The sequence below is a fragment of the Gossypium arboreum genome, chromosome 4, assembly GCF_025698485.1.
Source record: "Gossypium arboreum isolate Shixiya-1 chromosome 4, ASM2569848v2, whole genome shotgun sequence".
Taxonomy (NCBI): domain Eukaryota; kingdom Viridiplantae; phylum Streptophyta; class Magnoliopsida; order Malvales; family Malvaceae; genus Gossypium; species Gossypium arboreum.
Window position 1 is genome coordinate 113006777 of NC_069073.1, and position 14610 is coordinate 113021386.

At 32.8% G+C, this 14610-nt stretch overlaps 1 protein-coding gene across 1 annotated transcript; it reads left to right on the forward strand.

Moving 5' to 3' along the window:
* The first annotated feature begins 10386 nt into the window (after nt 1-10386).
* LOC108459178 (IAA-amino acid hydrolase ILR1-like 1) lies at nt 10387-13277 on the forward strand. The gene is made up of 5 exons (XM_017758536.2): nt 10387-10890; nt 11420-11545; nt 12226-12540; nt 12638-12766; nt 12840-13277. Exons 1-5 carry the CDS (start codon nt 10492-10494, stop codon nt 13212-13214), a joined length of 1344 nt encoding a protein of 447 aa, XP_017614025.1. The 5' UTR covers nt 10387-10491; the 3' UTR covers nt 13215-13277.
* Nucleotides 13278-14610: the final 1333 nt, after the last annotated feature.

A 14610-nucleotide genomic window follows, 5' to 3' on the forward strand; every position in this document is an offset into this window, starting at 1 on the left:
TCTAATAATTTTAGTGCGGGTTTCAAATGGGCTGAGACACGGCCGTGTCTCTCAAGTCAGTGAGTTACATAGGCTAGCACAGGACCTGCGACACGACTGTGTGAGCTAAGTTAGTGAGTTAAATAGTCTATGACATAGGCTGGAACACAGTCGTGTTTCCTTGCTTCGAATGCTCACACGGTCTGAGCTACGTCACACGGCTGTGTGACCTCCTGTTTTCCAAATTTTCCTAAATTTATGTTTTGATTCATTTTGATCCCTGATTGCTTTCAAACTAATTTTAGGGCCCCGTAAACCCGAATTAAGGCCCATTTGAATATTTATTCTATGAATTGATATATGTTCATAAATTAATTGAATATTTTTTTTTAAATTAAGATAAGTTGTTCAGTTTGGTTCTGTAACACTTCGATCCTTAATCCGGCAACGAAAACGAGAGACAGATATTACATGAATGCCTAAGGAATTAGGTTCATGTACTAATTGGATGAAAATTCATGTTCTTACTAGTTGATCATGATCACCCCATGGTGACTTGATTTAATAGGTGTGAGAATTATCATTACAATGGCTTACAAATGTTTTCAAGGTTTAATGTACAATGCATGCATCATCTTAATCTATATCGTAATGTTGCAAAATATTTTCAGACATTTGCTTAATATAAAGATATTAGTATATGAAAATTTTATTTTTAGTTCGAAAATGACACCAACTCTCTTATTGAACACACTCACTAAAAGCAAATTGAACAGAAACAACTATAAGGAAAGGAAAAGTGATAAACCTCAAAAGTAAAATATTTTAATCCCATGCTTGACATATTTTTCGATGATTTATCATAATATTTAGTGAATTTGATGCTCTTAATCCTTTAATTTCATGTTTTATATGTAGATGAGCATAGGAAAGTGAAAAGTGCAAGAAAAAGGCCAAAAAAGGACAAAATAGGTTTATTTCAGTGCTGCACACGGCCTAGACACTTCCACACGGGTAATCCACATGCCCGTGTAAGACACATAGGCAGACTACACACCCGTGTGTCATGGCCGTGTCGACTTAAAATCATATTATAATTGCACACAGCTTGAGCACCACCACACGACCATGCTATACGGCTGTGTCCCTATCGAGACCTATTTTAATTCTACTCAGAAAAAGGCCAATTTTGGGCTATTTTGGGCATTCCAAAGTCTATTTAAACACCCTAGAAGAGGATCAAAGGGGACACACATAGTAGAAGGCGGAGAATACTCAAAGACAACCATCAGAATCAGCTCAGAAGTAGGATCTACTTCAAGACTGAAGATCTCCATTGGATTTCCTTAGAAGTTCTTTAGGTTTCTTTATATTTTGTTGTTTTCCCAATTTTGAGATGTTTTCCCCCATCGTTATGAACTAAACTCCCTAAATACCTAAGGGAGATGAAACCTAAGACAGAACTTATTATTATTTGAATTATATGATGAATACTTGTCTTATTCTTAATTATGAGTTTTAATCCTTGCTTTGATATTCTAGGATATTAATTCAGGTTTTGATGTGCTTATTCAGAGGAGCAAAAGCCCCTGTTTAAGAGTAGATCTTCCATAATTAAGCGGAGTTATATGCAATCCTAGAGATAGAACGACATAAATCTGCTGGATTAGAGTCAAATCTAATAAGAGAGTTCATAGATCGAGTTAATGCGACAATAAGGGTTTTATTAATCAACCTAGAGTCAGTTGTTTTTAGTCTTGAGAGAGATATTAACATAAGCTAGGGATTCCTACGGATTAAGTCAAGTGAATAAATTGTCTAATTCAGAAGTAATAAGTGAAGTCTAAGTGGATTCTTCCTTGGGTATTGTCTTCGCCATCGGTTTTCCAAAAGTATTTTCCAACTTTAATCTTTGTCGTGTTCTTAGTTAATTAAATAATTAATATTAGTTTAAAAATATCTCTTTAATTCTTAGGTTAGATAATAAAAAGATAGAAATTACTAGTACTTTTACTCCTTGTGGATACGATATTTCCGGTCTCACCACAACTATACTACTGTTCGATAGGTGCGCTTGTCTTAGTCGAATTTTTAGTTAGTTTAGCGACCATAAAAAAGAACCTAATAATTGTCTTGGGATGTGAAAAACTTAAAATAATTATTGATATAATGCCCTCTGGCTACTAAATCTAAGGTTAGAAAATGCTGGGAAGAGCCTAATGAGATAGCTCATTGCTATATGTTATCAAGTGTGACCAATACTCTGTATAAGCAATTGGAGAGCTGTAAGACTGCTAAAGCAAATCTAGATAAGCTAAAAGACATGTTCAAAAGCTAAGCTACCTTGGCTCGACAGTCTAGTATAACTAGCTTAATGAATGCCCAACAAAAGCCCGACACTCCAATTAAAGACCATATGATCAATCTTATGGAATACTTTGCTGAGGCCATAGAAAATGAGACCAAGTTGGACCAAATCACCCAAATAGAGATGATGTTCAAAAGCCTATCCAAGAATTTTTTCTGATTTTTGGGCCGCATATAACCTTGGCAACAAAAGCCTAATATTTACACAACTCATGAATGAGTTACAATCTTATAAGTTGGTGTTGAACGACGGTCAGCCAATCCAAAAAGTAGAAGCGAATATAGTTGTCGCTTCTTCCTCAAAAGGGAAGGGAAAGCGTGCTAGAAAGGAAGAGAACCAGAAAGCCTAAAGACTTATTTAAATCTAAATGCTTCTTCAGAAAGAAAGGGCACTTCAAGGAAAACTGTAAAAAATGGAAAGAATACCTAGCTACCAAAAGCAAAGGTATAAAACTCTTGATGATAGAAGCTTGTTTAGTGGAAGACTTAATAGACCATCGAGTCATTGATTTGGGAGTCACTAATAAGTTTGTGTATCTCTACAGATGTTTGAGTAAACGAAGGATCTTAGAGATAAAAGCTTATCGTTGCAGACCGAGAATGGGACAAGTGTAGAAGCTGAAGCAGTGGGAGATGTACATCTTTTTTTTTGATAATTTTAGAAAGATTATTTTAACAGATGTTTTCTATGTACTAAGTTTCAAAAGAAACTTAATTGTCGTTGTATGCTTATATAAAGAGGGTTTAACCGTGACTTTTAATAATAAAATTGCAATATTTAGAAATTACAGTCTTATCTGTAATAGATGGATGTCAAATAATCTTTATTTTATCAAATCAAATATGTACACACTGCTTGAGACTGAAATATCAAATAAAAGACTTAAAACTTCTCACTCTAATGAGGCGTACCTTTTGCATTTGAGACTTGGCCATATTAACCTAGAGAGAATCACTAGACTTGTGAAAGACGACATTTTAAGTTTGTTTGAAGAAGTTGATCTTCCACAATGTGAATCTTGCTTGGAAGGTAAGATGACTAAGTGATCTTTTAATGCAAAAGGAACGAGGGCAGGAAAACCCCTAGAATTTGTTAACACTAACGTATGTGACCTCATGAATGTTAGTGCAAGAAGTGGTTACGAGTACTATGTAACCTTTATTGATTACTATTTCATATATGAATATGTATACTTGATGCATTGTAAAAATGAAACCTTTGATAAATTCAAAGAGTTTCGTGCAAAAGTGAAAAAACAACTAGGTTTACCTATAAAGGCACTTCGGTCTGATCGAGGTAGGGAATATTTATCTGATGAGTTCTTAAGGTATCTCATAGATAATGAGATTCTATCCCAATTAACCATGTCAGTCACTCCACAACAAAATAGAGTGGCAGAGAGATAAAATTGAATGTTGTTAGACATGGTACGTTTGATGTTAAGTTATTTGAAGCTACCAATCTCTTTTTAGGGATACGATATACAAACAACTTGCTATATTCTGAATGATGTGCCAAATAAAGAAACATCAAAACCTATATGAATTGTAGCATGGAAAGAAGTCAATATTAACAATTATAGCATTTAGGGATGCCCAACCTACGTATTGGATAAAAATGTGAGCAAGTTGGACTCAAGAATAGAATTGTGCATGGTTGTAGGATGTCCAAAGGGTGGTTTGTTTTATAACCTGAAAGAGAAAACTATTATAGTCTCAACTCATGCTACTTTCCTAAAAGAAAGTTAGATGAATTACTTCAAACCTCAGAGTAAAGAAGTACTCGAGGAGATTTCGAGAAATATAAAAAAACCCTACGGAAATGGTTCAAGAATCAACTCCTAATAGTAGACCTGCAAACGATCAGCAGTATAGGGAGCCTTGTCCCAATAGGAGGGTTTCTCGTAGGCTTGAGTTCTTACAACTTGGAGGAAGTGTTTTTAACACTAAGTCTATCGAACAGGAAGATGATGACCCACGCACATATGAAGAAGTGATACAGTATACTGATTCCAAGCTCTGGAAAATAGCTATAAAAGCTGAGATGGACTCTATGTATTCCAAATTAGTGTGAGAACTTGTAGACTTACCAAAAGGGATAAAACCCATAGGGTGTAAGTGGATCTACAAAAAGGAAAAGAAATATGGATGGAAAAATGGAAACTTATAATGCTAGACTTATAGAAAAAGGTTATACTTAAAAAGAAGACATCGATTACGAAGAAACCTTCTCTCAGATTGCTATGCTCAAGTCAATCCATATATTACTATCCATTGTGATGGCTCTCAATTACGAGACCTGACAAATAGATGCCAAGACAATGTTTTTGAATGACTATATTGAAGAGAGCATCTACATGATGCAACCTACCAAATATATAGCTAAAGAAAACGAGCATAAAGTTTGCAAACTGCTTAGATTCATATATGAACTTAAGCAAACGTCTCACTCATGGAATCAAAGATTCGATCAAGCGATCAAGACTTTTATATTTGAGAAAAACATAGATGAACCTTATGTTTATAAACGTTTAGGGGATGGAAAGATGATATTTCTCATTCTATTTGTCAATGATATTCTACTCATTTGGAATGATGTAGGGACATTATCATCGGTTAAACTGTGGTTAACCCAATAGTTTAGCATGAAGGACTTGGGAGAAGCTAATTTTGTTCTAGGTATTCGAATCTTAAGGGATAAAAAAAAAAAGTGATACACTATCTTAGGTTTCATACATAGAAAATTTATTGGAGCGTTATACAATGACCGATTCGAAGAAGGGAAATTAAGCCTCCGTATTGAGATTCATCTTTCTTCAGAGGACTGTCCTAAGACAGCTGAAGAAAAAGAGAACATGATAAATGTTCTTTATGCTTCAACAGTAGGAAGTCTTATGTATGCTATGTTATGCACACGATCAGATATCTGTTTTGCAGTGGAGTTGGTAACTCCATATCAGACGAATCCAGGACCAATGCACTAGCAAACAGTCAAGGATATACTCAAGTATTTACGGAGAACAAGGGATTATATGCTTGTATATTCTGGAGGGGATCTTAGTCCTATTGGATATACTAATTCAGGCTTCCAAACGTGCTGGGATTCGAGAAATTCGATATCGAGCTGTTTCTTTCATAGACGGTAAGTCCATAGTGTGAATAAGTATCAAGCAAGGTTGCATTGCTAACTTCACTATGGAGGGCTGGATATGAGGTATGGAAAAAACTATGGCAATGTAACAATATGGATATAGCTAAAATCAAATAAACCATATAAGAATAAAACACATAAGGGAGATAGTAGTGTTTAACATAATGGTAGGCGTAGTCAAAATACGCATATGAGGACAAAACCTGGGGATTTTTTTAGCCAAGACTCTTATAGCTAGAGAGCTCTTTGGGAAACATATAGAAGGGCACAAGAATGTGAAACATGACTCATCTACTTCGCTAGGGCAAGTGGGAGACAATTAGATCTGGTGTCTAAGTTTGTATTTTTGTCAATATACATTTGTAATTTTTTGAACAGATTAGTTAATAAAAAATATTCATTGATTATGATTAATATAATTTGTATTATTATCCTCAAATGGTTTTTGAACGTAAAGCAAAATGAAAGCCAATGTTGCTTATTGGTTGTCTAAATGCTTAACTAATATTAACAATATTACGTGGTTGGGTCGTAGTACATAAATACAACTTGTACTAGTAGACAAACATAAACATGTCCTTAGTCTAATAAAAAATGAGAAAACAGATTAAAAAACTAATATGTCATCTATTAAATCCAATTGGGGAGATGCCTTGTCTTGGGCATTGGAGCGGATCACTCCGAGAAGATAAAGATATGGATGTGAATGACTGGACTGACAGTACAACAGACATAACCTAAGCAGAATAGATCCTAAACCCATTTATGGATTTATTCACTTGTGACGTTCATAAGGTGACATACTTAAATCCTGAGAGGATGACAAACTATGTATGCATGACTCGTACATTTTGATGTAAGTAAAAGTCTGAGTTCAAATAGATAAGGAACTAAAAGCTGGTGCTTGGGTGTACAATTTCTGTAGTATGTAGTGTCATTCACAACAGTGAAATTCATGGCTCAAAACATGGGTAAATGATATCCTCTCTTTGCTATTACATGGTTGATGAAAAGTAAAGGTGACCACGGGTCGTCCGTCTTTGTGATAGATGACTTGATCATTATTTGATGGTGATTGATTTTTAATGAATGAAGATGTAATGGTTACCATGAGACAAAATAGGATCATATTAGGAGAAAAGATATTATCCCAAAAAGATCAAGGATATCCTTTGAGGGTAACACACTTATGACAAGATCATTGGATGAGCATTGAGTAGTTGCTTTCGTAATGGTATGTTGCTGGGAAGAGCTCAGTCACGATACTATAGTGGAATGACTTCGTGACTAAATGAGTTTATAATTAATAGGCGAAAAGCTGGAACTTAATTATAAATCATTTGAACCTCAACTACAGTTCAATTGGTCCCTCTTCTAGCCCGTTGAAACTAGAAATGAATTGCATGTTTGAACAAAAAAGAAAGAATGAATAGGAAAAGAGAAATGAGAAACTTTCATGAATGATTATGATTTTTTTTGAAATAGAGAAATAGAATCATTTGGAAATAAATGTAAGTTTCCAAAAAATGGAAATGAAAATGGTCCATTTGCAACCTTTATGGATTACTTAAAAAATTATAGGAAGAATGAGTTTATATTTTTGGACTGTTTTGAAGCCCACAAATGAAAATAAATCATTTGGTCATTGTGAACATGTTGAGTTGTGAAATATTGAATAATTTTCTTGAAATTTTACTAGGTGTAAAATCGTCAAAATTTTTTTGGGGTAAAATAGGGATGAGAAAATTATTTTATATATAAATATTAAAGTTTATTTTGGGAAATAGAAAAACTAAATCGGGTTGGATCACATTAAAGAGTACCGAGTCAAAAAAAGGCCCAAAAAGTACTTGTAACTGGACTCGATGTGAGAGAGGCCCAAAAACCCCTCATGGACTTGAAGGGGGGACAACCCTTGTAGGAATATTAGGGTGTGCCGTCCACCCTAGTCCTATTCTAAATAGGATGTTATTTTTCTTTTTGAAATAAACCATTACAGCTCAACAATCGTTTCTACCTTATCTTCCTATAAATAGATGACACCAGTATAGCTATTAACACAACTTTGAGATATTGTTATTCTGTCGAAAAACTGAGAGAATTTATTCTCAACTATTACATATATTTTTCTGGAATAACAATTTTACCTATTTCTATTAAGAAGAGAAAATTTTCGTTTTCACTCCAAAAGGAGAGAAAACTTTTTCTAGTTTTGTGTTTCGATTCAATTGGTTCGAGCCTACACTTGAAGTAGTTCATGGTACGAGAATAGTGAAGAAAATCATTTAGTTGAAAGCTGGGAACAACTAACGTCCACTAAGTCTAAAACACAAATACGAATTTGGTTAAGGTTTATTGCCATAAATATCACAAATCGGGTCGATTTTTAAAATTTTAATTTTTCGCTGCGCAAGAAAATCGTTTTTAAATCAAGATTTCTCCAACATATTCTTCGTAAAGGCTGAAAACTGTTCAGATGTGCCTTCCTTAATGACAACTTCTTCGAGCCCTGATTGCATTGCTCACTTCAAGGCTCCGCAAATATAAGGAAATTGAATTACGTAAAAAAACTTTACTTTTCCCTTTTTCCATTGTGCTTATCATAGTTTTTTACTCATGCTTTGTTACTTGGTCTTTTGCACTTTGTAGGTTTAGCAACCGGTTCAGGTTAACAACGTACCTATGATTTTAGTATATATACTAAGAATATAAAATAAAAAATACGCAGAAAAATAGAATAGGTAAAATAGTAATTTTAAAAGTTGAAATGTGACAAAGCGAAGCAAGCATTTATGTCCAGCTTAACCGTGTGGATCCAATTTTCTTTCTTTTTAAATCTCCTTTAGAATGGATTAGTGTTAGTGAGGTGACTTGGATTTTGTCATTTCTACTTATAACTAGCCCCCAAAATCATGTATCTAGATCAAAACGTTGCTAATATATAGATTTACATATTAATAAAAGTATGAAATATAAATTAATTTTTTATAAATTGTAACAACTTAATAATCTAGGTTATATGAACTTTGATACATATACATACATATATAATTTTTATATTATATTTTAAGTATAATGATAAATTTAATTCTTAATATTTATATTTTTTTATTGATGTAGCTCTTATATTTGTTTAAGCTAAATTTGACCATCAACTTTTCATAAATATTAAAATTTAAGCATAAATATTAACTAAAACATCAAATTTTTAAACATGACAACTAGCATAATAATCCACGTGTTTTTATTTTTATTTTTTTATTTTTTATAATTTTGAAATTTTTATTCTTTAAATATTTTATAATTTTTAAATTATTTGTTGATGTGACATATAAGATAAATAGTGTTATGTAGCATGAAAGTATCGTAGATTGTCACGAAGGTTGTCACACCAATATCATTAAAATTAATATTTTAGTTAGTATTTTTATTGAAAACACGATTTCACTCTTTTTAAAAAGTTAATGGTCAAATTTAATTTAAAAAAAAAAGAATAATGACCAAATTGACTTAAATGTAAAAATTGAGGTTTAAAATTGTTCTTATACCTATATTTAAGCTATTCTTTCAAAATCATCTCTATATTTTGACAGTTAATAATAAGAGAAGATAACCACCTCTTGCCGACCAACACTTTTCCGAAATGGTGGTGCTGCTCCTTGGTCTCCACTAAGGGTGAGAAAAACTCGAGTCAATTAAAAAATCGAAAAAAATTGAATTTTGAGTTAATCGAATTGAGTTATTCTTATTATTTTGTTTTGAAAATTTTTCAAAGACATATAGTTTCAAATTTATATGCTCTAACATGGAATTATTATATTGTAATAATATTTTAATTTGACATGTTTAATTTTTAAATTTAACTCGAAAAATTTCATTTGATTCAACTCAACTCGAATTTCATTTCATTCGACTCGATTCAAAGAAATTTCAAATCAAGATAAGATGATAAAATAGGTCTCGCCAACTCAATTAACTCAAAATTTTTTCACTCGATTTGATTGAATCGCTTACCCCTAATTCCCACCCCCACCCACCCTCCCACCCTTTCTTTCCTTTCCCTTAAGCCCTCCTGTTTTTTTTCTCCACCTCGTCTTCCACCACCATTTTTTTGTCCTCCTTTGCTGGCCACTCATTTTCCAGCATAAGAGGACTATGTTTTCTTGGCAAAATAATGGTGTCCAAGGTTTTTCTTTGGACCCTCCCTTGAGGAGGTTTTCTCGAGTCATAGACGCTTGTGTTTATCAAATCTTTTGCGTTTTGTTTTTTCAAGTCCTTTGCAACTCGTTTTTGGTTGATATGTTCTTAGCACATCTGTTGTTACATGGCAGTAATGTTGTTTCTATGCCATCGGAGCAATGACCTAAAAAGAGGCTGAACGATTCAAGGTGGCTTGTTCACTTTGTTTGCTGTCTGCCTATTTCCTGACAAGTTAGGTTTGTCCGTGGTATGGCTTGAGTCCTGTTTTGATCTCCTTTAGGTTGTGGCTGGAAGCCTGATGCAAGTATAGTTTGCTCTTTTATGGTATAACTTGACAATTTGTCAAACATTCATAGTGTTTCTTAATTGTATTTTCTAATGGGCTTTCCATTGTAACTAGTATCTTTCCATTTTTTCTTTGTAATAATTTTACAATCAATAAAGAAAAATAAATAGGAGAGGAGGGAAAGGGAATTTAACAGACTTTGTGGAAATAGAAAACGTGGAGAATATGAAATTTATTAGATTAGATAGTGACGCAAGGCCCGACCAACTCTGAATGAGTGTCCTTCAAAGAAACTGTAAATGGGTGGTATTTGCCCATTGCATTAAAAGGTTAAAATAAAGGAAACTATGCACCGCCTACAAAAGATAAAATCTACAATAAATTTACTGTGAATACGTCAAAGAGTAAATCTATAAAAAATATCAAATGAATTCCCACTATTCTTAACCACCCACCCCGTTTTATATATCACTATCTCGCTCGTATACAGCCTAATTTAGCCTCGGCCATGGCCACGAAGACCCTGCAGCACATTCCTCAACACATCTTCTTAATCTGCGTAACCCTATCTCCCCTCTGCTTCTCTTGCAATGAAGATTGTTTCACTTCTTTCACCCCAACAACAGCAACAGCTAGTCCAAACGTTTCCATCAAAGACCAGATACTTAGCCTGGCTAATGATCAAGAAACTGTGGATTGGATGAAACGAATACGGAGGAAGATACACCAGTACCCTGAACTAGCTTATGAAGAAGTTGATACCAGCCAGCTCATTAGGCATGAACTTGATCTGCTTGGTGTTCCTTATCGTTGGCCTGTGGCTACCACAGGTGTTGTCGCTAAAATTGGCTCTGGTTCTCCTCCCTTTGCTGCTCTCAGAGCTGATATGGATGCTTTACCTATTCAGGTCTGATTTTTTTTTCTTTTCTTGTTTGTTATTATTATTCTTCAACTTTCTTCACTTTTTGCCTTTCCTTTAAGAAAATCTAACACAAGGGTTTCCTGGAAAATTTTTTTTACTGTTCACTCATGAAGTATGGACTCATTGGGGTTTGAAATTCGATTCTTGAGTGGTATTTCCTTGGTGTAATACCATGATCAACAGTGTTTTAAAAGAATTTTAGTTGTTAAACAACCAATAATCATTAGCCCTTTGAAAGAAACCAGTGTTTTATGGTATTATATGATATATAGTAAATAGTCACAGGTTTTCGCTGTTTTGCTAAATACTGCTGGGCTATATTATACTAGAAGATCAGGAAAGCAAAATCGTACTTTTCTATACAGTGAAAAAAAGAAGAAGAAAAAGGTTTAAAAACAAATTTGTGGCTTGAGATTGACATGTTTTCAGCTTTACTAGAAAGGAATTAATTGGAGTGCCTTCGAATCGGACTATCAAAGCCCTGCCCTTTGTATTTTATTTTTATGTCATGCAGGAATTGGTGGAATGGGAGCATAAAAGCAACGTAGACGGTAAAATGCATGCTTGTGCCCACGATGCCCATGTTGCCATGTTGCTTGGAGCAGCAAAGATACTGCAAAAGCTGCGATGCGCTTTACAGGTCAAGCATAATTATGACAAAACTCCATTCCAATTTTTAAGAATATTATTAAGGTCAAATTTTGCTAGTGCTCTCTTCACTATATTTACTTTACGACTTAGTAACTTTTAATTTTAATATTCAAGTCGTAAGTACTAACAAAACTGTGATTAAATTTTTTTATTTCTAAAATTTTATTTGGTAAATATACTAATATATAATGTTTCATTAGCTTACAAAAGTCGCTATTTTAATTATTAAATTTAACGACTATCATTTCAGTTAAAATTAAGTAAATTAGAGAAAACGATTAAACTTTTGTTTACCATTGAGGTTAAAAAGCACTCTTCAAGCCAAACCTTGATTTCAAACAAAAAGAAATATAAACAAGTAACTTTTCAAACCAAATTTTAATTTTAAACTAAGATTTAATCAAACTAAAAATTCAAAATTTTTAAGTTTTGACTTTTGAAGAAGTGCTTTTAATGAAAATATCTTTTCTTCATTCATTCAATTAAATCTTTTATTTTACAATATAATGTTTAGAATTGATATTTTATCTTTTAAAATTATTTTTAATAGTAATGATAAACACACAGTAAAGTAAAGTAAACTAACCTTAAATCTGTAACACAGTATTTGACCTAAAAATGAAATTTCAAAATTAAGAAAGGAAAGGAATTACAATCTATAAATTACAGGGAACTGTAATTCTAATATTTCAACCAGCTGAGGAGCGCGGTGAAGGAGCCAAACAAATGATCGAAGAGTCAGTGCTTGAAAAGGTAGAGGCCATTTTTGGGTTGCATCTGGTGCATGAATATCCCGCAGGTGTGGTTGCCACACGAGCTAAAGGATTTCTAGCTGGCTGTGGGAGCTTTAAAGCCACAATTAGCGGCAAAGGATACCATGCTGCAATTCCCCATCTCGCCATTGATCCAATTTTGGCGGCTTCCACAGCGATAATAAGTCTACAAAATATAGTTTCAAGGGAAACTGATCCTTTGGATTCTCAGGTATACCTATTTCTACGTACAACGTCCAGAGACAGCTAATCAAATAAATGATCCTTGGCCTGACATTGGATTTTATGTAATTTATTGCATACTGCAGGTGGTCTCAGTGTCTATTATTGAAGGTGGAACTGCAATCAATGTAATCCCAGACTCAGTGACAATAGCAGGAACTTTTAGAGCTTTCAGTACGACGAGATTCAATGCACTTAGGGACAGAATAGAAGAGGTAACAACAATGCGTATGGAATTTGAATCATTAATAAATTTGATGTAAATATTCATGGACTTGCTGTTATCAGGTAATTAAAGCTCAAGTAGCTGTACATCGGTGCTCGGCTGCGATCGAATTCTCGGGAAAAGATCACCCTACAATTCCTCCCACCGTCAATGATGAAAAGGTGTTCGAACATGTAGTGCGCGTATCGAGGGAGATAGTAGGAGAAGAAAACACAAAAGTAGCTCCTATGTTTATGGGGAGCGAAGACTTTGCTTTCTACTTAGACAAGGTTCCTGGAACATTCCTTTTCTTAGGAATTCGCAATGAGAAAATTGGAGCCATACATCCTCCACATAGTTCTTATTTCACCATTGATGAAGATGTGTTTCCCATTGGGGCGGCAATTCATGCAGCATTTGCACATTCATTTCTCTCAAATTATACAAGTTCAGTTTGACTACTGCCAGAAATGTAAATAGAGATTTCCGTACAATGATAATGATATGATTGCTATTTTATAGTTTCGTCTCTTATCTTGGTTGTACTTCATAAGTTGATTTTAATCTTACACGAGTCTCACAGATTTAAATGGTAATCATCATTGTATTTAGTATTAATGGACGAAAAAGTAACATAATCTCTTATCTTTCCCAATATTCACCGCTCACAATTATAATTATTATATCTATTAACTCCTACAACAAACATCTTTGATATGAATATGTTTAGACACAATGGTTTATTTGGTTAATTTTGGATCAGAGTCAATCTGGATTCGAATAATTTGGGTTTTAAAATTTTAGTTATTTCAAGTTGGATCAATTTCGAGTTTGAGAGTGACATTATTTCAAGTATTTCATGTTTAGTCATATAAATTCAATTTAATACACAATTTATATTGAATCGAATTATTTTAGGTTAAAATTATTTGTACATTTTAAGTTATTATCAAAATAGATAAAATCAAATTTCTTAATTTTAAAATACAATATTTAATTGATTTAAATTTATTATAAAATTAATATTTAATAGTTTGTTGGGATTTAATTATGTTAATAATTTTGGGAGTTAATAGTAATTCCAATAATTGTCCGTTGGGTTCTACTTTGTACGTAGATTCATATAAAGGCTATTGCCATACAACATGTCCATTGGGTCATACTTTGTACGTAGATAGTATTTTCAACTAATAGACAAATTGTTGGCTTAATATCGCATGGTTATAAAACATGCCAAAATGCTAAAGTAAAAACCCCACTTATATCATCAAGAAAAAACAAGTCCGTTGGAAACAAACCTGCATATAAGTGGGATCTGTTGTGAGGTTGTTAAAAAATTTTAAAAAATATTTTCAACATGTTTCAAATTAATAATTCATACATTCTCATATATTTATTTTTTTATAATTTTCATAATAATTGATATATTTATTTATTTATTTATAATTTTGGATCCTTCCTAATTTTTATTATTGTCTCATATTTTTTAGTATACTCTCGTAATATTTTTTTTGTTCTTTCTTATAAATTTTTATACTTTTTAGAATTTTTTGGTATACCCTTATAATTTTGGGTATTCTCTCAAAATTTTTTGTATGGTTTCAGAATCAGGATTCGGTACAAAATAAAATTTTAGAATAAAAAATATTATTTTTAAATATTAAGAGATTCTAATGAGATTTTGTAATGAAAACAATTAATAAATTTTAAATTATTATATTTTTGACAAAATTTGGTAAAGAAAATAATATATTTGATGATAACTTTAAAAAAATAAATAATTTATCAAGACGAACCAAACTTGGTATCCCATCATAATTTTAGTATTCTCTCATACTTTGTTTGCATTCCTCA

Excerpts from the sequence above, each read along its gene's own strand:
- LOC108459178 (XM_017758536.2), top strand. The coding sequence starts at position 10,492 with ATGGCCACGAAGACCCTGCAGCACATTCCTCAACACATCTTCTTAATC. Across the intron at positions 10,891-11,419 it reads TGGATGCTTTACCTATTCAG|GAATTGGTGGAATGGGAGCA; the intron begins GTCTGATTTTTT and ends TATGTCATGCAG. Across the intron at positions 11,546-12,225 it reads AGCTGCGATGCGCTTTACAG|GGAACTGTAATTCTAATATT; the intron begins GTCAAGCATAAT and ends TATAAATTACAG.